Source organism: Muntiacus reevesi, chromosome 8 (genome assembly GCF_963930625.1).
Source record: "Muntiacus reevesi chromosome 8, mMunRee1.1, whole genome shotgun sequence".
NCBI classification, from domain to species: Eukaryota; Metazoa; Chordata; class Mammalia; order Artiodactyla; family Cervidae; genus Muntiacus; species Muntiacus reevesi.
The window spans coordinates 13,294,764-13,319,284 of record NC_089256.1 but is presented as its reverse complement, the minus strand read 5'-3'; the positions used below and the strand labels follow the sequence as shown (position 1 = coordinate 13,319,284).

The following is a 24,521-nucleotide window of genomic DNA, read 5'->3' as shown; positions in this document are numbered from 1 at the left end:
TCTGCAGACTGTCCTCCCTCCTTGGAGAGATTGACCTCTATTTCTGAGTAAATTCTTAGTGTGTAGTTTGTATTTTTTTCCACAGCTTTATGAAGTGATGGAAAAGAAACAAATAGAGAATGATCTAAGAGGGACAAAAGCAGCATAGGAACAGAAAGGAAAGTATCTGACACCACTGAGTTTTAGCCTTTGACAGGCTTGAGGGAAAAGAGGGAGAATTTGAGGGAGAAGGATGAAACTATCTTCTGAGCTATACGGAGCGCTCCAGCTCTTCCTACTAGCCGATGTAGCACCATCTTAACCCTCTTGCCTGTGGCCTGTAAGGTAGCCGCTTGGTACCTTTATTTCTTTGTCTGCAGAATGAAATAAAAATACCTGCCCTCTTCTGTATGGGGTTGTGTCAGGACTGAATAAAATAACAAGCATGAGACATTTTAAAATGTTAAAGAACCTTACAAATATTGGGCGAGCATCTCTTCCTACATATCATTAGACAACTTGCTTTCAGTTCTTTATGTTGTTGGGCCATTTTCAGATGAAATTATAGGTGTTAATCAAGTTTTCTTGGCTCCAGCAACACTGACGCTTGCCTTCTCTAAACCTGTTTCCTAAACCCATTTTCAGCATATCCTATACCTCCTCACTTGTCATCCTGTCTTTTCCTTTGTGAAGAGCCTTGACATGAGCTTGTTCTCTCTTTTGTCATAAAAATCTCTATTCTGTTGCCCTCAGATTAATATTTACTTTTTTTTAGGTTTGTATTGATCTCCTGGCTCCTTTTATCGTAATTCTCTGTTTTTAAGAAGATTCAGGCCAGACATACATTTATTTTTTAAATAGCGGGAAAGTGTACTTATTTTCTCTGATTTCAGAGCAATTTTTATTTTTAACTTATTTTATTTTGGCTGTGCAGGGTCTTCTTGTGGCATGCAGGCTTTCTCTAGTTGAGGCACTTGGGGGCTTCTTTCGTTGTGGTACATGGGCTTAGTTGCCCCACGTCATGTGAGATCTTATTTCCCCAATCAGGGGTCAAACCCAAGTCCCCTACATTGGAAGATGGATTCTTAACCACTGGACCACCAGAGAAGTCCCTACATTTTAAAAAAACAGTCAAAGTGTAATATCTGCAGCCCTTGCCATCCACTGCCCTTCCTGCTTTTGCCTTTGGTATTTTCTCCAAGGACTTTACACCTTCATGCTGCTCAACCCTTGGCTACTCGAGGTGTCCCACTACAAGAAAAAAAGGTCAATCCTTTCATACCCACTTCAATGTATCTATTCTGTGCCATATCTCTTAGGGTTTTGCCTTTGGGTAATAATAAATTTGTAAATGTTAATCCCATACTCTTTATGAGCTGACATGTACATTTTAACAAAGTCTTCTGAATAAAAATCATAATCCAAGGAAATGAAAGTTGTTTAATAGTGGACATAGTCCTACAGGATGGTAAGTACACAGGTCCCGAACATGTTTCATCTGAGCTGGTGACCACTTCCCAAGGATAAGCTAGACGATTCTTGATCCCTTCCAATTCTGAAAAATCCATAGTGACTCTAATGTTGGGAGCTTCAAGTACTTTGGCAAGCCAGTCCCAATCCCTCTCTGTATTTTCTCTCTTTGTGGCTCTGCACCCCCACCTCCATAATACAGGCTGCTTTAATTTTCCAGCAATTGCCAATAGCCTATAAGAGCATTTTCTTGGCAAACTACCATTCCTCATGAAAGGGAGACTTGGGATTGGGGAAAGTGAATTTGACAGTAACCACCCAAAGTATATTAATTGTGAGCTTTGTACCTTGGCAATCATAATTTACACAATAAACAAAATCCATTTGGTTGCTAAGCAACACCTTTCCCTCATTCTTGACCTCAGTGGAGGTATTTGACCTCTGGACTTAAGAAATTTTAAATTCCACCCTGCTTGCAGAATGTGATTGGGTGGCCCTGGCAGAAGCAATCTCTTATTTCTGCCCTGTACTTACTTACCTCCCTTGGCTTGAATCTCATCATCCATGTCCTCATCTCTGACATGAACCCAGCAGTCCTGGGCATTCTCTCAGCATGACTAACCTCAGATGAAATACTGTTCAGGCTTCTATAGGATCCCCTATGCACAGAGGCCCCACATCAGAAGCAGCTTCACCTCAGTCTAATGTGGATTCACATCTAGTCATCTACCAGAGGAGAAGCTTCCCTTTGTAGAATAAGACTCAACAGTCCTATATCTATTATGATAATAAGAATATCTTTATCCAATAATAAGATGTGACTCTTTGAAGAGCTTCCGATTTGGGAATACGTTTTATGTGTGTATACAAAATTGGGAACATTTGGAAACCTTTTTTCAGCTAATATTTAGATATTATTACTTGGAAGAATTTTCCCTCTAGAAAAAAAGCAGGTAAATTTGGTATGAATTGTTTCTTATAAAAGGATAAGAATAATTTTTCTTAATTGAAAGAAAAAGATTTTTTATTGAGAAGAAAATCATTACCTTTTAGGGTATTGTATTTTAGTTCTTTCTAAGGCTCTTATAATATGTTGTCATTAGTGATATGTCCTAATATATAAATAAATTATAGCATTTTAATTTTTGCCTCCCATCTTTCACCTGAATTTAACCATTTAAATAGATTTATAGCTGTTTTCTAAAACAGTCCAGGCTTTTCTGTTTCTCCTTGAACCTGGGGCTTAATAACAAATAAGCAAAGGAGAAAAGGAGAGAGCGGTTAGAGCGTATTGATACCAAGTTACTGGGCAATAAAGGTGGCTGTATTTTTCTCCCTTAGGAAGGGAGGCCATTTACACAACCATGACGTTCAGTCACATCTTTTTCTTCCTAAAAGTAGAAAATACATGATGTAAGGGTGGTAGGAAGGAAGGGAGACTGGTTGCTTTAACTATAAAATTCACGGGAAAAAAACTTCACTATAAATGTACTTTAAGAAAAGGCAATTGGATATTCATCTTCTTCGTGAAACATGTCATCCTCTTGTATTGTCTCCCCTCTGTCTCGCTGAAACATGTCATCTTCTTGTATTGTTTCCCCTCTGTCTCGCTGAATCTACCCCAGCTGATGTATTTGCCTCCATCCCAGTTTTGCTCCCCCAGGTCCTCTTCTGTTCACTGTGGCCTGAAGGGTTAAAGCCACAAAGGCCCTTTCTTTGGCCATGTCGTCTCTTCACTGCCCCTTGGCTCACACTGCATTTGTGTTTTATTTGCAGGCCTGCGGCTGTCCTCTTTATTGGAAAGCCCCCATGTTCAGGGCTGCAGGCGGAGAGAGGACAGGATTTGTGTCAGCACAGTCATTCATCGCCATGTGGAGAAAGTAAGTAAGAGAGCAGCTACTCGGGCTGGGCAAGGAATTATCTGGTCCTCGTGACATGCTTTATAGAAGACACTAATTTTACTCATTCATTAATTTCCCCCTTACCCTTTGTTTCAGCAAGTAAAATTAAATGATTCACAACTTTTTATGCCCGCAAAGAAATTCTTTCCCTAAGCCTTTATCTTACATGTCTCTGATCGGTAAAGCAGATCTCCAAAAATACTTGTTTAATAACTATTTGATAGTTTCTTAGTTTCACTTGTTAACAGTTTGAGTCTTAGGATTTGACTCTTGTAGCAGTGACATAAATGTTCCTTTAAGGGGAGCAAATCATACATGTCACATGCTTTCATTCTCATCTGATCCAATTTAGAATTGTATCCAGTTGATTTATTAAAAATAACTGAATTCTGGGACTTCCATGGTGGTCCAGTGGTTAAGACTCTGTGCTTCTAACCCAGGGGGCGCTGGTTCCATCCCTGGTCAAGTGTTAGGATTCCCACATGCTGCACAGCCGAAAAAGGTGGGAGGGGGGATCAGGATGGGGAATACATGTAAATCCATGGCTGATTCATGTCAATGTATGGCAAAAACCACTACAATATTGTAAAGTAATTAGCCTCCAACTAATAAAAATAAATGGGGGGGAAAAAAGACCTTTCTTTAAAAAAATAACTGAATTCTAATAGATTTTAGTCATTACTTTTTGAAAACTCCAGTTAAGGAACAAAGGGTTAGTATATTTATAAATATACTCCTGGATTTTGATATCCTGACAAGTTCTCTTGAATTTAAATCCAACTTTCTTCTTTCTTTTCTTTTTTCTCCCTTCTTTCTTTAGAAATCATTTCTTGATATATTTATGCACAATTTAAAGGAATGTTATAGCTTGCCCCTTCTACCTCTTTTAACTGATCAGCCTTCTTTAAGTATGCTGTTCTGCTTCTGGGCTGGGTACCCTTCCGGATGAACTACTGGGAAACGCTGTCCACCTGCCGTCACTATCCTCACTGTTATTTAAAATCAACAGCAAAACTCAGCTTACAGACTCTTCTGATCCTTTCCTGCCACCTCAAAGCCCTCACTAGTGTAATGCTTGAGAACACCATAGGTGATTAATAACTATATTCTTATTTTGAAAAATCTAGCCACAAGTTGAATTCACCAAGTGCTTCTTGCATTACAATAGAACTAAAGTGATCAGGAATGGAAAAGACTAGAGATCTCTTCAAGAAAATTAGAGATACCAGGGAACATTTCATGCAAAGATGGGCACAGTAAAGGACAAAAACAGCATAGACCTAACAGAAGCAGAAGATATTAAGAAGAGGTGGCAAGAATACACAGAAGAACTATACAAGAAAGATCTTCATGACCCAGATAACCATGATGGTGTGATCACTCACCTAGAGCCAGACATACTGGACTGTGAGGTCAAGTGGGCCTTAGGAAGCATCACTACAAACAAAACTAGTGGAGGTGTTGGAATTCCAGCTGAGCTATTTCAAATCCTAAAAGATGATGCTGTTAAAGTGATGCACTCAGTATGCCAGCAAATTTGGAAAACTCAGCAGTGGCCACAGGACTGGAAAAGGTCAGTTTTCATTCCAATCCCAAAGAAAGGCAGTGCCAAAGAATTTTCAAACTGCCACACAATTGGATTCATTTCACATGCTAGCACAGTAATGCTCAAAATTCTCCAAGCTAGGCTTCAACAGTACTTGAACTGTGAACTTCCAGATGTTCAAGCTGGATTTAGAAAAGACAGAGGAACCAGAGATAAAATTGCCAACATCTGTTGAATTATAGAAAAAGCTAGAGAATTCCAGAAAAATATCTGCTTCATTGACTGTGCTAAAGCCTTTGACTGTGGATCACAACCAACTGTGGAAAAATTCTTAAAGAGCTGGGAATACCAGACCACCTTACCTACCTCCTGAGAAATCTGTATGCAGGTCAAGAAACAGCAGTTAGAACCTGACATGGAACAACAGACTGGTTCCAAACTGGGAAAGGAGTATGTCAAGACTGCACATTGTCACCCTGCTTATTTAACTTTTATGCAGAGTACATCTTGGGAAATGCTGAGTTGGATGAAGCACAAGCTGAAATTAAGATTTAGGAGAAACATCAATATTTCAGATATGCAGATGACACCACCCTTATGACAAAAAGTGAAGAGGAACTCAAGAGCCTCTTGATGAAAGTGAAAGAGGAGAGTGAAAAGGCTGGCTTAAAACTGAACATTCAAAAAACAAAAATCACGGCATCCAGTCCCATGATTTCATGGCAGATAGATGGGGAAACAATGGAAACAGTGACAGACTATTTTCTTGGGCTCCAAAATCACTGCAGATGCTGACTACAGCCATGAAATTCAAAGACGCTTGCTCCTTGGAAGAAAAGCTATGACAAACCTAGAGAGCATATTAAAAAGCAGAGACGTTACTTTGCCAACAAAGGTCTGTCTAGTCAAAGTTGTGATATTTCCAATAGTTGTATGGATGTGAGAGTTTGGACCATAAAGAAAGCTGAGTGCTGAAGAATTGATGTTTTTGAACCGTAGTGTTAGAGAAGACTCTTGAGAGTCCTTGGACTGCAAGGAGATCAAACCAGTCAGTCCTAAAGGAAATCAATCCTGAATATTCATTGGAAGGACTGATGCTGAGGCTGAAATGCCAGTATTTTGGCCACCTGATGTGAAGAACTGACTCACTGGAAAAGACCCTGATGCTGGGAAAGACTGAAAGCAGGAGGAAAAGAGAACGACAGAGGATGAGATGGTTGTATGGCATCACTAACTCGATGGACATGAGTTTGAGCAAGCTCTGGGAGATGGTGAAGGACAGGGAAACCTGGGGTGTTGCAGTCCCTGGAGCCGCAAAGAGTCGAATATGACTAAGTGACTGAACAACAGCGAAGTGATCAGGAGAAATGAGACAACCAGTTCACACCGAAGCTAAAAGTTATAAGTGCTTCATGTTTTCCAGGTGAATTCTGATCATTTTGTTACAGGGAATAGTTCTAAGTTGTTCAAATACCAAGGATTGCAGTGGCCATGGGAGAATCATTCCTTATACACTAGTGGAATGACCCTCCAGAAGTCAGGGCCATGGTCACCATTCCCTCTTTCCTATTGCAAATAGGACACAACTGGATAGAAGTCTAAAAAATGGGGGTTTTTTTTCAGTGTATGGTTAAGCAGTAATAAAAGTAGAATAATTCCTTGGAGTCCAGAATTAGCAAAAAGCACTAATTAGGCAGGAGTAAGCCAGTAAAAAAAAAACAAAAAATGGTATTTGCCATTCTGGCTATTGTGACGTCTAGAACCAGAGGGAAAAAAATAGAGCCAAAGGCCTCGGATTCCCTCTCCTTTCCCCACCAGTAAAGCCAGGACTTCAGCAGGGTGGTCTGCTTGTCTGTTGTTAGTTACTATTGTTGTTATTTTAAATCAGCATATAACAGTAGCAGAATTGAAGAACTTGAAATGTATACATATTCTGGCTTTTGGCTACCTTCTCTCCCCTGGGTAGGTGCCAGGCCCCCAAAAAGGCCTCAGGTGGAGTGTGAACAAAGAGTAGAAAGAATAGGGCTGTTACACAGCTCTTGTCAGGGTATCTTCAGCCCCTGAATTCAGCATTGTTGGCAAAAACCCTCTAACAATCTGGGAAAGCAGCAAGAGTGAGTTGTGATTGTTTCAGATAAAAGTTTGAACAATCTGTGAAATTCAAAAATAAATAAAAGGAAGTAGTTCATTCTATAAATGATTAGAGTCAGAAGAGCTTGTATTCTAAGTTACTTTCACTATGCATTCTAAGTTATTTTCACTATGCGAGGACCCTGTGTTTGTGAGCCTGAAGCTGACTATGGCAGAAGAAAACTAGTAATCAATTTGTTTACCTACAGTTAACTTTGTAATGTTAAGGATAGTAATAGCCAAAATTTTTTGGTCTTAAGACTCTGTGTCACTGAGATAAAGTGGACATTTGTGTTGGTGGATAGAGCAGCAGCATCCACAACAGCTGTATTTCTTTATTGAGATGAATCATTTTCACTTTATCTCCAAGGGAAAGAGATTTCTGCAAAGTCAAAGGGGGAGAAAAGACATGAAGCATTAAGTCCTCATTTTCCGTTACTGCAGAAAACTGCTTATGAAATATATAGCATGAGCAACTGTCCCTGTCTTTATTTCATTTAAAAAAAAAAAAATCCTATGAATAAATAAGTGTAAGGTCTTTTTTTTCTATTTTCTGGCCAGATACTATAATGACTGGAGCGCCCTCTAGTGGCAGCTCCTCTCTTGCGCGCTCGAAATGCCTTTTAAAAACCAGGGTGCTTGAAAGGAGCACCACGTATGGCTATGATGAAAGTGAAAGAGGAAAGTGAAAAAGTTGGCTTAAAGCTTAACATTCAGAAAACTAAGATCATGGCATCTGGTCCCAACACTTCATGGCAAATATATGGGGAAACAGTGGAAACAGTGTCAGACTTTATTTTGGGGGCTCCAAAATCACTGCAGATGGTGATTGCAGCCATGAAATTAAAAGACACTTACTCCTTGGAAGGAAAGTTATGACCAACCTAGATAGCATATTAAAAAGCAGAGACATTACTTGGCCAACAAAGGTCCGTTTGGTCAAGGCTGTGGTTTTTCCAGTGGTCATGTATGGATGTGAGAGTTGGACTGTGAAGAAAGCTGAACGCCAAAAAATTGATGCTTTTGAACTGTGGTGTTGGAGAAGACTCTTGAGAGTCCCTTGGACTGCAAGGAGATCCAACCAGTCCATCCTAAAGGAGATCAGTCCTGGGTGTTCATTGGAAGAACTGAAGCTGAAACTCCAATACTTTGGCCACCTGATGTGAAGAGTTGACTCGTTGGAAAAGACCCTGATGCTGGGAGGGATTGGGGGCAGGAGGAGAAGGGGACGACAGAGGATGAGATGGCTGGATGGCATCACCGACTCGACGGACATGAGTTTGGGTAAACTCCGGGAGTTGGTGATGGACAGGGAGGCCTGGTGTGCTGCGATTCATGGGGTCGCAAAGAGTTGGACACGACTGAGCGACTGAACAGAGCTGAACTGAAGCAACTAAGCATGCTGGTTTGAATTACCACACTTACCTTGAAGAAGACATGTGTTTATAATTTTTTACAAATTGTACCCTTTGCTTAGTGACCTGGGTCCAACTTTAGCATATTAAGACTTTCAAATACAAAAAAAATAACAGAAGTAAAACATATTGGTATATACATATTCATGCTGACTTACCCCAATAATAGGCTTTATATAATCTTGTGGGGAAAGTCAAATACAAAAGTCACAGCATAACAGTAAATAATTTTCCTCCTGTCCCAGTGCTCATGGGGTGGAGGTTTCTGAGCCCTCTTCTGAGTGTTTCGAGCATGAACTCCTCACCAGACTTTTGTTCCCCTGCCTCTGATCCCCCTCCCTTCCCTATTCTGCTGCCCATTTCCTCTATTCTTTGACAACTGTTTCTGCTCCAGTCAAGACATTTTTAAGGGAAAGAGGTTGTTCCACAGCATTTCTTTTTGAGTTCCTAGATTACCAACTTTGTGACAAAGCTCCTCTCAGAGTTGGTAATATTGCTCCAACTTTTATATGCTTTACTTGCTCTTACCTTTTCATGTTAAGGTATCATTTTTTGATTAACAAAGCAACATTTCATCTTAAGAGCTCTGGAAGATAGTTTAGAATAGCTATGTTTACCTTCTTTCTCCAGTTTTCGTGACTTTATTATCTCTTTTTTTCCTGCCGTGTGAAGTTCACCAGCCTCTAGCACTGGTTGAACATCATAATTCATCTCTTCTTTCTGTTGTATGCTTCTAATACCTAAATGCCATACCTGACTTAACTTTACCCTCTCAGAATCTCTCTCATCTGGTATATCTGTGCAGTTTGTACATAGTGCTGCTATCCTTTCTTCATGAAAACACTATTCTCCAAAGACCTTTTCGGTTGTGATCCTCCCATTCGTTTTCAAATTGTAAGAGATGGGTCCCATCAGCACCTGTTTCACTGATCTCTTTCTGAAACGTGTATTTATTTAACTTTGGGAGCCTTAAGCATGCTGAAGAATGATAAGGAAAATAAAGAGTGTTCAATGACTTTAATTGGAGAAGGCAATGGCAACCCACTCCAGTACCCTTGCCTGGAATATCCCATGGACGGGGGAGCCTGGTAGGCTGCAGTCCATGAGGTCGCTAGGAGTCGGACACGACTGAGCGTCTTCACTTTCACTTTTCACTTTCATGCATTGGAGAAGGAAATGGCAACCCACTCCAGTGTTCTTGCCTGGAGAATCCCAGGGACGGGGAAGCCTGGTGGGCTGCCGTCTATGGGGTCATACAGAGTCGAACGCAACTGAAGCGACTTAGCAGCAGCAGCAGCAGCAGCAGTATGACTTTAATAATCACAAATGGAATCAGTTAAGTGGATATCTGTTGGTCAGATCACAAACATTTTTTAAGAATCTTCTGTATGAAAGTCACTGTTTCTAGTGCTAAAGGATAAAAAAAAAAAAGAGCTGTAACTTTGCCTGCCCTTTAGGTGCCAGAGAAATAAAAGGAAATTCATGGTACAATGGCATATGTAATACACATAAACTAAATATAGTACAAAGATCAGTAAGGGATTTAGTGATCAGAGAAGGCTTTTTGAAAGAGGTGAGTTATTAGCTGGACCTTAAAGAATAACCAGTATTCAGAAAGCAAAGTTGGGAGAGGTAGTTTTCTAGGAGAGATAAACAGCATGAGAAATGGCGCTGAGACAAGAATGCCCACGGCACACTCAGAGCAGAGTGGGTCAGTCCAGCTGCCCAGAGTGGATGTTTCAGTTTAGCAAAGTAGTGAGATAGGCATACTGGCTCTAGCCTAGTTAAAGAGGGCCTTAAATGCCAGACTTAGATATCTAGATTTCCTCATATAAGTGGTAGAAAACTGTTGAACATTTTTGGAAAAGGGAATGATATAATCAAAGAATGTTTTAGAATGATGAATTATCTGTGATGTGAGGTTGGATGGACACTGAAGCCTGTTTTGACCTTCTTCCCTTCTGAAAGTCTCAGCATGAAATAAAAAGACCCTGGACTTAATGGTAAACTGGAAACAGGAAGGAAGAAATGGTTGTTTAAAATGTGTTCCCATCCTATATTCCAAGCACCTAGTGGTCCAGGCTGGAAACCTGGAAGTCATCATGGACTTTGCCCACTTCTACCCCTCCACACCAATCAACTACCACGCCCTTTCATTTTCAACTGTATTTGCCCCTTTCTCTTCGTCTCACGCTGCCAGTATTCTTGCTCACGCCCTTAGACAAACTTCTGCCTGGTATTTATGATAAATACATCTGATCATGTCCCTGTCCAAGTTAAAATTTTTCTGTGAGTAGGCGGAAGTCCAGGCTTCTTGACCTGGACTTGACCTGGACCTGAATGTGAAAGGGCCTCCGGGATCTGATGCTAATGCTCATGTCCCCTTCCCTTCCTACCTCCAGTGCTTGCAGTTGCCCAGATAACCTGTGCACTCTCATACCAGGCATTTGTACGTGCAGCCCTCTTGATCCACAGCAGCCCCTTTTCCATTTCACAACTCTTCAGGGAATCTCACTGGCCATCCCATGTCCTTCCATGACACCCTGAATTTATTATTTCTCTAATAAGATTATCCAGGAGTATGATCTTATTGGTGTATCTCTCTCACTAGACTGTAAGCTCCTTACAGGGCACAAAACCATGTCTTATTTTCTTTGTATTCCAAATATACACAAGGCCAGACACAGTATCTGGCACACAATTAGCATTCAATAAATGATTAAGGAAGAAAAGCAAAAAAGTTTGGAGACTAATTGGATGTGGAGAATAAGGAAGAGAAATAAGTTTGAAATGACTTCAAATTTTCAAGCCCAAATAACTTGGAGTTGTACCACCATTAACAAAAATAGACATCCATGAAAAGAACTGACTTTGAGAAGAAGATTCTAAATTTGGTTTTCACTATTTTGACTTTGCTATGTGAGTATAGCATCCAAATGGAAATGTCCAGCAATTAGCTGGATATGAGGAATTCTTAGAGCTTTAAGATTTAATAGGGCCTTCATTTTTTTTCTTAAGCCTGGTCCTTCAGAGTCTCATTTCAAAAGTCCACTCAGATTGGTCCTGAATGTCTGCAAACCTGGACAAACAGAAGTTCATGTCTTATGTGGTACATGGTGGTCCATCAGATACATTCCCTTCTTGTGGGCAGCTCTAGAGTTCTGGTTCCAGATACCCTGAGCTAATCTGAATGGACATTCTTAAGGTGTATTTTTACCTGCATTAGTTCAGTTGACCTGGTGGTCTCAGAAGCATTCTACAAAAATAATATACCATCTTGTTGAGCTTTTAAGAACGTCCTTGGACAACATCAGCAGCATGGAAATTTTTCCTTTTTTTTTTTTTAATCATTGAAAAGAGAGCACTTGATTCTTGACCTAAATGACCTTCAGACCAGGCTGAAATTCCCAACTATTGATGTTGTGGTCACTGTTCACAGTAGCCAATCTTCCTAAGCAGTCATTTCTTTTCTAGGTTGCTGAGTAACCATCATGATGATGCCTCTAAGTTTATCTGTCTTCTTGCAAAGCCCAGCTGCAGCTCTCTAGAACAAGATGATTTTATTCCTTTACTTCAGGTAATTTTCATTTCCTTTTAAAATGGGTTTATTTTTAGAGTTTCAGAGGCTTTTAAAATTTTTTCAACTGTAAGATATGTCAATTGAGATATACAAATTTAGAGATTAGATTTCTAGACAAGTGGTTTCCAAGCTTATTTTAGCAGCAAAATCCTTTTGTTAAGTAAAAGTTGATACAGATAATAGTATAAACAGATAGTGTAAAACAGATAATAGTATATATATTATAGCCCAGATGAAACAGGGCTACTCCCACTGAAGCAGAAGAGAGAGGCCTTACTTAGGCTCCCCCTTTGCCCACCCACAGCCATCACAGAAGCACCTCCTGAAATCAGGCATTTGGCCTGGCTAATCAAGTTGACCTTCATTAAGGTTAAAGAGAAAGAGATCTCCAACAGAAAGAGCCCAGTGGGGGAATATTTATATCCAGGCCTTCTGATGAGAATCAGTTGCATGCCAATATCGAATCTGTTTTTATTACAGCATTCTTCATAGCTTGATACATTGCTTGTTAATGTATTCCATATCTAAATATTACATTTTCCTAAGTAGTTCACAAATTCCTTGAAGCTGAGATCTGCCTTTCATTTCTGTTGAATGCGTATCATTTTTTGAGTTGTTCTAGTAAATCCTTGTTGACTGTTAGTGAGGATGCCTGAAAAAGGGCAGAAAGATACATGGACATACTTTAGGTTTTTTTAGGTTGTATTTGTGGCTACCATCTTTTTTTTTCTTTTAGATTTTTGAATTGCAACATACACACACATAAAAACACACTAATCATGATGCATCAGTTAATTTTCACAATGTGAGCACTTCTGTATAACTAGCACCCAGATGAAGAAACCAAACATTACCAGCACCCCCAAACTCTTCATGCTCCCTCCCAGTCCCTGCCCCCATAGGGGAACCACTATCCTAACTTCTAATGCTGTGTGACAGATTGTAATTGTGGGAACAGTTTGCATGTTCAGAAAATGAAGTTTGGATGTAATTTATTTTATGTGCCGGAGTTTTGAGCTTATTTTAATCTGCATGATAGCTTTGATTATTAAACTCTTCTACGATATATTTTTGTTCCCCTTTAAAAAATATTCATGGGAATGAAGATTGTTAAGTTTTTCACATTTAGTCTAGACCATCATGTATAAAACCAAATTTTATGCTTTCCTATTTATGTTTTCTGTGAATTCTTCAGCCACCCCCCACCCTCACCCACTCCATCCATTCCCCGCCCTAGTCTGTCTCCTATAAACTGCATCTTTTTTACTCCGTTTGCTGACTAGCTTCAGGTTGGTCTGGCCAGTGGCTCACACTGCCAGGAGGTGGGAGGGCAGAGAAGAAAGAAGTTAGCATGTCTTCCCAGCTGTTTGCTTCAGCATAGTAACTGTATGTTTCTCTATAATTCAGCTTTTGAGGTGCTTCCTGGGCTCCTGTTGGTCTGTTCCTCCCTGGTCCCTTGGCCCTAGGGATTGTAACAGTACCTTTCTGTTGCTTATCCCTGGCACCTTCCATTCCATTGTTTGTTCCCTTACCCACATCTCTTCACTTAGTTGCTTCATCAAGGATTCATATGGGAGATTTCTTTTTCCTGTGGGGACTACCCTGACTGAGTTTTATCAGAAGCTTTAATAAAAGCTTTGACAGGAATATAAACTAAGTTATGCCAAGAGAATTATGAACAAACAACAAAATTAGTGGACATTTTTACTTCCCTTCCCTTAAATATAAGAAGTTTTATTTTTATTTAAAAAGTGGATATGTGGAGTCTGCTCATAAAAGACGACAGACTGCTACCCCTCTCATTCTTTTCCAAACTCCTCTGAAGATAAATATTGATATGTTAAAAGGAATAAACCAATGAAAATGAGTGGAATGTCAGAGCGGAAGAGAGGAGGAAAAAAATCAGTGTACAGGAGATCTAGTATTTCTTGAAGATAGAAAGTGGAAGCAAACAAAGGAGACCACAGCCCAGAGCAAGGGGCTATGTATGGACTGCAGTGGAGAAGTGAGCTACTCTATTCCTCTCTGCTCATTAGGATCTCCCAAGGAGGCTATGAACTCAGAGTTGTCAGAGCTGATGTGAAGTATTAAGAATGGGGAATCACTGAAGGCTGGGGTACAGAGCAGTTGACCATTTGACTGCTTACCTGGTTCCCAAATATAAAGTGCAGCCAGACTGCACTTGGAGCATGTTAAGACAAATTTCAGTAGAGGAACATCCTAGATAGTGTCTGGCCAGTACTTGTCAAAATTATCAAGGTCTTCAGAAACAAGGGAAGTCTGAAAAACTGTCTGAGCCAAAAGGAGCTTAAGGAGGAACAATTAAATGTGATATGAGATGCTAGAACAGAAGAAAAGACATTAGGTAGCAACTAATGAAAGTGAAAGAGGAGAGTGAAAAAGTTGGCTTAAAGCTCAACATTCAGAAAACTAAGATCATGGCATCTGGTCCCATCACCTCATGGGAAATGGATGGGGAGACAGTGGAAACAGTGTCAGACTTCATTTTTTTGGGCTCCAAAATCACTGCAGATGGTGACTGCAGCCATGAAATTAAAAGACACTTACTCCTTGGAAGGAAAGTTATGACCAACCTAGACAGCATATTAAAAAGCAGAGACATTACTTGGCCAACAAAGGTCCGTTTGGTCAAGGCTATGGTTTTTCCAGTGGTCATGTATGGATGTGAGAGTTGGACTGTGAAGAAAGCTGAGTGCCAAAAAATTGATGCTTTTGAACTGTGGTGTTGGAGAAGACTCTTGAGAGTCCCTTGGACTGCAAGGAGATCCAACCAGTCCATCCTAAAGGAGATCAGTCCTGGGTGTTCATTGGAAGAACTGAAGCTGAAACTCCAATACTTTGGCCACCTGATGTGAAGAGTTGACTCATTGGAAAAGACCGTGATGCTGGGAGGGACTGGGGGCAGGAGGAGAAGGGGACGACAGAAGATGGGATGGCTGGATGGCATCCCCGACTCGATGGACCTGAGTTTGGGTAAACTCCGGGAGTTGGTGATGGACAGGGAGGCCTGGCGTGCTGCAATTCATGGGGTCGCACAGAGTCAGACAGGACTGAGCGACTGAACTGAACTGACTGAAGGAAATGTGAATTAAGTATAGCCTTGAATAACAGTAATAGCAGTGCATCAATATTGGGTTATTAATTATAACAAATGCTAATGTAAGATGTTAATAATTAGAGACCTGGGTGCAGATATACGGGAACTTGAAACTATCTTCTCAACTTTTCTGTAAGGCTAAAACTGTTCTTAAAAAGTCTTTTTTTAAAAAATAATTACTATATTCACAGAGATTATATAAGACAAGAATAGAGCTGACACAAGAAAGAGCTATGCAAATTTTAAAGTGGAAGTGCCAAAATTTAAATTTCAGCGTAAGGCCTAGCAATAAAGTTAAGGATGTCTCTGGGGCACGCAAATGTACACATGTTAGAGAGAGAGAGAGAGTCAGAAGTGATGACATAAAGGACCAATTCAAGAATTTCAGCATCTCACTAATTGGAATCTAGGGGAGAAAGAAGGGGGAAAATGAAAAGAAGGAAATCATCAAAGAAGTAATACAGAATCATCAAATAAATAATACAAGATGGAGAGAATTGGAAAGACAGGAGTGATAGGATATGTCCAAAGAGCAGAAACCCAGTGGGAAACTCCTTCAGATTCCTGTTTACTTTCTTGGGGAAACACATCATGCCTGTGTGGCCATCACTTGATCAAAAACAGAATATGACCCTCCAACCCAGCTCTCACATTCCCTCCAGTCACTGCCCACAGAACCAGAATATTCAGAATATAAGTCTTTTGGTTGAAAGGAGCCTCTGAGTGACAAACACAGTGAATTTAAAAAAGACATACATAAACAAGTCCTCTTGAAATTATAGAAAGCCACTAAAATCCTCCAGAGAGAAAAACCAGGTTACCCTAATAGGAATAAGAATTGGGGTGGTATTACATTCTCATTGGCAACTCTGGGGAAATGAATTTGAACTCAGATTTCTATATCCTGCCAAACTGTAGATCAGATATGAGTTTAGAATAAAGACATTTACAAACTCAGAAAGTTTATCTCCTGTTTTCTTGGAGAGTTACTTGAATATATACTATAGCAAATTAAATAAACCAAGAAGAAGAAATGCATGAGATCCAGGAAACAGTGGATTCACTTCAGAGAATCAGTGAAATAACGTCCCAGGTTGGCAACTAAAGAGCAGCCACTGTAGAATAGAAAAGATAGGGGATTTCTCTGGGAAGGAGCTAGGAGGGGAGGAGTGAGTCCATGCAATAGTTTTTATATTTAAGAACAGGGGAACCGGAGAGTATGATGAAAATGCAGCATTATGTGTCAACAAGCTGAAGAAAGGCAATTAGAAACTCTAAAAAAAAATGAAAAAACTCTGAAGTCATGTATAAACATGATGTAAACTATGACAGGATTATAAACAACTGATGGAAAGTAAGAAAAGGAAGTTCACGGGACCCCAATAAAGCCTCACCTTCAGTTCAGTTTAGTCGCTCAGTTGTGTCTGACTCTGCGACCCCATGGACTACAGCATGCTAGGCCTCCCTGTCCATCACCAACTCCCAGAGTTTATTCAAACTCATGTCCGTTGAGTCGGTGATGCCATCCAACCATCTTATCCTCTGTTGTCCCCTTCTCCTCCCGCCTTCAGTCTTTTCCAGCATCAGGGTCTTTTCCAATGAATGAGTCAGCTTTTCACATCAGGTAGCCAAAGTATTGGAGTTTCAGCTTCAGCATCGGTCCTTCCAATAAATATTCAGGACTGATTTCCTTTAGGATGCCTCATCTTAAAAAAAGAAAAAAACAAAGTTCATTTAACTTCAGTGCCTGGAATATTCTCCTTTGAATGCCCAAGGGACATGATATTGGACCAGTAAGAAATGATGTGCATTCCTGGTAATGCTGCTTAACTGACATTCAACAGTATTTAGAGTCAAAATGTTGTAAAATATTTTAGTGTATAACACCTAAAGTCATCTTATGAATAAACTGAAGAAAATTTTATTATAGTTGCAGAACAGTATTTAAGCAACCTGAACAATGTAAGTCAAAATACGGCCAAAATGTGAAGGAGAAAAAGAGAAAACAAAGGTAGAAGTGCTATTGTCATCATCCTGTAAATAGAACTTAAGGCACTAAGATGAAACGGTGAAAATTAAACATATAAGTAGATTATTTCTCAATTACAGAGATAACCAATACAAAAACTAAAAATCATAACCACAAGTACTGGGTAAAGGGGAGTAAAGTGGGCCAGTATAAATGAGCTAATCCTCATCTTCCCTAGCAGAGAATCATAAGTATTGTCTAAAGTTGATAAAGCTATAAAGAAAAGTAATTGTAACATAGTATTTCATTATACTTAAATAATTTATGTTTATTTTAAATTTATGTTTAATTATAGAGGTAAGCAGCAAAAGAAATAAAAACATAAGTGATTCAAAAGAAATAGGGCTAAAGGTCCATGGATAGGGTAGGTTGGTAGAATGGTGCTTTCCAACATAAGTTTTTATATACTGCTTGATTTTATACCATATGTATATATAATTTTTAAATTTTTATTATGGAGAATTTTGAGCATCTACAAATTCAGAGTGATCTATGAACCTCCATATACCCATCACTCACCTCCAATAATGATCAAAACCTAAAGAGACAGAGAATTTTAAAAACAGTAGCATTTTTAGTAAATTGAAATCTTGCTATGGGGAAAACATTAACAAAATAGACCAACAATTAGCTAATTTCATCAAGAAAAAGGAGAGAAGCACTAATACACAAAGTAAGAAATGACATGGAGGAACATTAGACATTAGGACTCTCTGCTCTTTGAGGGTTTTATAGCAGAGAGTCCTAATGCTCAGTAAATTATTCCAGAGAATTGAAAAGGAAGAAAAACTCCATAGCTCTTTCTATGAAATAACTATTAAACTGATACATAAACCAAGTAAAGACAGTACAAAAAAGAAAACTGCAAATGAACCTAATTCATGATTAATGATAAAAAGTAACAAAATATTACCAAGCAGATGCACATACCTGGTGAGATTTATTCCAGGAAGTCAAAATTGGTTCAAAATTAAGATCTTTATTAATATCACATTGTATCTAAGAGAAAAATCATGATTGTCTCAACAGATGCTGAAATAACTTTGGACAAAATTTTAACTACCATTCATAGAAATGCCCAAGGGACTTCCCTGGCAGTCCAATAGTTAAGGCTCCATGCTTCCACTGCAGAGGTCACAGGTTCAATACCTGGTTGGGGAACTGTTGATAAGATCCCACATGTCATATGGCACAGCCAAAAAAAAACTGCTCTAGAAAGTAGGTATTTGAGACAGTTCCTTAACTTTGTTACAATGTATATACCTAATGCTAAAGCCAGTGTGTTATTTGATAAGGAAATATTAAAGGCCTCTCTATTAAAACCAGAAACAGGGCAGGGATGCCACTGTCTCCAGTACTGTTCAACATTGTACTAGAGTAATTATACAAGAGAAAACAATTAGAGGCATAAAAATGGTTGAAGACATTGTTAATTGGCTATAGTAAGTGAAAGTTGCTCAGTCGTGTCCGACTCTTTGCAACCCCATAGACTATACAGTCCATGGAATTCTCCAGGCCAGAATACTGGAGTAGGTAGCCTTTCCCTTCTCCAGGGGATCTTCCCAACCCAGGGATCGATCCTAGGTCTCCTGCATTGCAGGCAGATTCTTTACCAACTGAGCTGAAGCCCTACTTCAATACAAAAATTTTTTTTTAAAAAAAGAATAGTTGAAGAAGTATCTATTCATAGATGGCTTGACAGTAAACCTGGAAATTCAAGAGAATCAGTGATAAAACTCAAACAGTAAAAGAATTCAGTAAAATAGTAGGAAATAAAATTAACATACAAAATCAACAGATCTTCTGTTTATTACCAAAATGGAGGAACTGGGACTGGATTTGCCTTGCCACTTGAAACAACAAAAAACATCAGGCAAGAAATACAAAACAGTGGTTTTCAACATGCCAGACATCTGGCAACAAAAGATAAGAGTGATTCCTGAGAAACAGAAAACAAATAAGATTAGCCTTATAACTTCCTTGAGAGAGTTTCGAAGCCACAGTGTATTGATGGGTACCCTAAGCGGAGTTCAACGAACTCCCTGAGTTTAGGAGAGTTGAGAATCTGGAAGAAAAAGTAGCTAGAATTCTCAAGGCAGAGCACCAAAGAGGAAAGACGTACACAGAGAGAAACTCCAGATATCTTCAGAACTCCTCCATGAGTATCCAGCAGATATATATGAGGATAGTAACCAAAGGTGAAGAAGTGAAGTGAAAGTTGCTCAGTCATTTCTGACTGTCTGCAACCAAAACTGAGACAATACCTGTGGGTCACACAGAGCCAAGAATAGTATCTGACCCCACCAACCAGGCTGGAAAACTTCATAGACACAGCACTTTGAGTAGTCATAGGAGTCTTGCCTCAGTTGTTATTTAGTCACTAAGTTGAGACTGACTATTTTGCAACCCCATGAACGGTAGCCCACCAGATTCCTCTGTTCATGGGACTTCCCAGGCAAGAATACTAGAGTGGGTTGCCATTTCCTTCTCCAGGAGATCTTCCCAACCCAGGGATCGTACCTGTGTCTCCTGTATTGGCAGATCCCTCTTGCCCAGTAGTGAAAGTGAAGTCGCTCAGTCATGTCTGACTCTTTACCACCACATGGACAGTAGCCTACCAGGCTTCTCCATCCACGGGATTATCCAAGCAAGAGTATCAGAGTGGGTTGCCATTTCCTTCTCCAGGGGATCTTCCTGACTCAGGAATCAAACCCAGGTCTGCCACATTGTGGGCAGACACTTTATCCTCTGAGCCACCTGCCTCAGTAGTGGGGGAGAATAATTAGCCCCAGAATAGACAGTGCTGGGTCCTGTCTAACAGATCAGGAAAGCACAGTCTAGAAGGATGAAAGGTTTTTCAAAGTGACTTAACAGCATCCCAGAATATAAAATATGTTCTATTCAGAAGTGGAGAATAAGAATATAAAAATATCCAACACTCAAAAAGACAAAATTCATAATGACTGGCGTCATCAGGCATGCCAGGAAACAGAAGAATACAATTGATGATTAGGAGAAAAATCAATCAATTGAAACTGACTCTGAACTGACATAGATTTTAAAATTAGCAGATAAGTATGTTAAAATAAATATCAAAACTGAACACTTTTTTAAAGACCCAAAATGACCTTATAGAGATGAAAACTAAGGTGTCTGGGGTGAAAGATATACCAGAATGGGTTGACAGCAGATTAAACATTGCAAACGAAATGAATAGTGAACTCGAAGACATAGAATATAAACTACCCAAAATGAGACACAGAGACATAAAAAAGAATTAAAGGAAAATGAAAAGAGCATCAGGGAGCTGTGGGACCTGGCTTCAAGCAACCTAACATAAATGGAAGAGAGGATGCTGTAAAATAAAGAATTTGTCAGGTCTTAGCCCAAGGTTCCTGGGACAGAGCTTCTAAAGCCTTGGAATTTCCTGAATGATAAGTGTCTGTGTTCTTCATGGTCGGCTCCTGGGACCATGCCTGCATTTATACTAATGAGGTGACTCATCATGAGCCCCAGTATAGTTCTAGGATGAGAGCCTGCCATGCTAGAAGGGCAACCACATGAATAGAGGTTGAGGCTTTCAGCCAGGTGTTAACCTGAGATCAGATTATCAGCCTGATCTCCACAAAAGGGAGGAAGCATGGAGATTGAATCCAATCATGTGGCCAGTGATTCAGTTAATCATGTCTACATAATGAAACCCAGTTAAAAACTCTGGACACTGAAGCACTGGTTAATGATACTCAGTGGTGTGCTGAAAGGGTGACTTGTCTTAGGGACACAGAGCTCCACAGAGCTCCACAGAAGCTTCGCAGACCTTGCCCTGTGCATCTCTTACTTGGCTTGTCCTGATTTGTATTCTTTTATAATAGAATATAAATCATAATATACTACTTTCCTCGGTTCTGTGTATAGTGTTTACCCAGTTCTGTCATTTGGGCAAGTCGTTGAACCTCAGAGGATAATGGAAACCCCCAAATTTATAACCAGTTAGTCAGAAGTGTGGGTGACCTGGGAACCCCAGAGTTATGGCTGGTGTCTGAAGTAAGAGGAGTCTTGTTTAGGACTGTGTCCTTAACCTGTGAAATCTGCACTAACTCTGGATGGTTAGTGCTGAAATTACACTGCAGGGGGACCAAAAATTATTTGAAGAGATAATGACCCAGACCTTTCTGTACCTGATAAAAACTATAAACCCACAAACCTAAGATGCTCAATAAGCCCAAAGCTCAAGAAACACAAAATTATACCAGTGAAAGTAAAAGTCACTCAGTCATGTCCAACTCTTTGCTACCCCATGGACTGTAGTCCATGGAATTCTCCAGGCCAGAATACTGGAGTGGGTAGCCTTTCCCTTCTCCAGGTGATCTTCCCAACCCAGGGATCAAACCCAGGCCTCCCGCCAATGCAGGAGATTCTTTACAAACTGAGCCACAAGGGAAGCCCAAGAATACTGGAGTGGGTAGCCTATCCGTTTTCCAGCCGATATTCCCGACCCAGGAATTGAACTGGTATCTCCTGCATTGCAGGCAGATTCTTTACCAACTGAGCTATGGCACATCACAATAAAGTAGCTCAAAATCAATAATACAAAGTTTGAAAAGTAGCCAGAGAAAATAGTCACATTTCATAGAGTGAAACAAAGATAAAGATGACAGTGGATTTCATGTTGGAAAAGTCCAAGCCAGAAGACAGAGGAGCAACATTTCTAAAGCACTGAAAGAAAAGAACAGTCAACCTTGAATACTATACCCAATGAAAATATCTTTCGAAAATGAAGGTGAACTAAAGATTTTTATTTTTGGACATAAAAAAGCTCAAAGAATTCATCACCAGCAGGAGTGCATTACAAGAGATGTGTTTCATTTGTTTGTTTTTTGTTTGTTTTTTTAAAAAGTCATTTATGCAAGGAAGAAAATAATAGCAGATGGAAATACAAATCTACACAAAGGAATGAGCTCCAGAAGTAGTAACTACATATATGTGATTTTTTATTATTCACATCTCTTTAGAAGAAAATTAACTCTTTAAATGAAGCTATCAACACTGCATTATGTTATTTCTAACATATGTTTAAGTACAATTTAACAGCAATAGCATAAAGATTAGGAGAAGAGAAACAGAAGTATATTGTTATGGTTTACATATAATCCATGAAGTTGTTTAACATTTCTTGCAAGTAGATTATACTAAGTTAAAGATATATGTCAGACATACCTCTGAAATAACAGAGCTATAGCTATAGTTATAGCTAATAAGCCAAAAAAGGAAATAAAAGAATTATAAAGCACACTCAGTTAACCCAAATGGAGGCAGAAATGGAAGGGAAAAAAGGAACAAAGGCTGGATGGGATAAGAGAGTTAAAGCTAACCATATCAGTAGTCACCTATAAGTGGTGTGCATATCCCTCAAAGGCAAATGTTAGACAGAAATACCAAGACCTAAAATAATATTAGACAAAAAAACCAAGACCCAAAGATTAGACAAAAAACCAAGACCCTGAAAGAAACATAAAGACACAAACAGGTTAAAAGTGAAAGGAGAGGAAAATATATATATATCATACTAACACTAATCAAAAGAAGGCTCTTGAAGGAATGCAAATCAAAACTATAATGAGGTATAAAGAAAGGCAAATCAAAACATTCTGACTGGATAAGGAAGCTGTGGTACATATACACCATGGAATCTTACTCAGCCATTAAAAAGAATTCATTTGAATCAGTTCTAATGAGATGGATGAAACTGGAGCCCATTATACAGAGTGAAGTAAGCCAGAAAGATAAAGAACATTACAGCATACTAACACATATATATGGAATTTAGAAAGATGGTAATGATAACCCTATATGCAAAACAGAAAAAGAGACACAGAAGTACAGAACAGACTTTTGAACTCTGTGGGAGAAGGTGAGGGTGGGATGTTTCGAAAGAACAGCATATATATTATCTATGGTGAAACAGATCACCAGCCCAGGTGGGATGCATGAGATAAGTGCTTGGGCCTGGTGCACTGGGAGGACCCAGAGGAATTGGATGGAGAGGGAGGTGGGAGGGGGGATCGGGATGGGGAATACGTGTAACTCTATGGCTGATTCGTGTCAATGTATGACAAAACCCGCTGAAATGTTGTGAAGTAATTAGCCTCCAACTAATTTTTAAAAAAATAATAAATAAATAAATAAAAATTTAAAAAAAAAAAAAAACATTCTGACTCACACCAGTCAGAATGGCTGTTAAAAAATCTACAGATAACAAATGCCGGAGAACGTGTGGAGAAAAGGAAACCCTCCTACACTGTGGTGGAAATGTAAATTGGTACAGCCAGTATAGAACACAGTATAAAGGTTACTCAGAAAACTAAAAATAGAGCTGCCAGCAGTCCCACTGTTGGGCACATATTTGGAAAAGACAAAAACTCTTAACTTGAAAAGATATATGCACCCCAGTGTTCATAGCAGGACTCCTTACAGTAGCCAATACATGGAAGCAACCTAAATGTCCATTGACAGAGGAATGAATAAAGAAGATGTATATAATGGAATAAAAGAATGTCATTTGCATCGATATAGATAGACCAAGAGATTATCATACTAAATGAAGTAAGTCAGACAAAGATAGATATCTTATGCTATCATTTGTATGTAGTATGTTAAAAAATGATACAAATGAACTTATTTACAAAACAGACTCACAGACATAGAAAACAAATATATGGTTACTGAAGGGGAACCAAGGCAGAGGGTAGGATAAATTAGGAGCTTTGGATTAATATACATGCTATATATAAAATAGATACACAACTGGGATCTACTGTATAGTACAGGGAACTGTATTCAATATCTTGTAATAACCTACAATGTAAAAGAATATGAAAAAGTGCATATTATATATATATATAAAATAAGTAACAAGGATATACTATATAGCACAGGGAATGGTGGCCATTTTCTGGTAATAATCTATAATGGAATATAATCTGCAAAAATTCTAAAACTAACATAACACTGTAGATCAACTATACTTCAACAAAAAATTAAATGAAAAAAATAGCTGATACAAATTTGTAAAATAAATGTCTATATTCTAAAAGATAAAGAGATAAAAGACAGGACCATCCCCATAAGGGAAATATAGATAATAAACAAATAGTTGTTTAGTTGCTTAGTCTTATCTGACTCTTTTGCAACCCCATGATCTGTAGCCTGCCAGGCTCCTCTGTCGATGGGATTTCCCAGGCAAGAATGATGGAGTGGGTTGCCATTTCCTTCTCCAGGTGATCTTCCCGACCCAGGAATTGAACTTGTGTCTCCTGCATTGTAGTTGTCTCCTATATTGCAGGCAGATTCTTT

General features: G+C 39.2%; 1 protein-coding gene across 6 annotated transcripts in view; it reads left to right on the top strand.

Annotated features, from left to right (window-relative positions):
* PPP2R3A (protein phosphatase 2 regulatory subunit B''alpha) overlaps positions 1–24,521 on the top strand; it is a 216,327-nt gene that overhangs the window by 84,033 nt on the left and 107,773 nt on the right. For all 6 annotated transcript variants that reach the window (XM_065943234.1, XM_065943229.1, XM_065943232.1 and 3 more), the window contains 2 exons: positions 3,226–3,329; positions 11,916–12,018. In XM_065943234.1, coding sequence (XP_065799306.1) covers positions 3,226–3,329; positions 11,916–12,018 — 207 coding nt within the window. The remainder of the gene's footprint in view (positions 1–3,225; positions 3,330–11,915; positions 12,019–24,521) is intronic.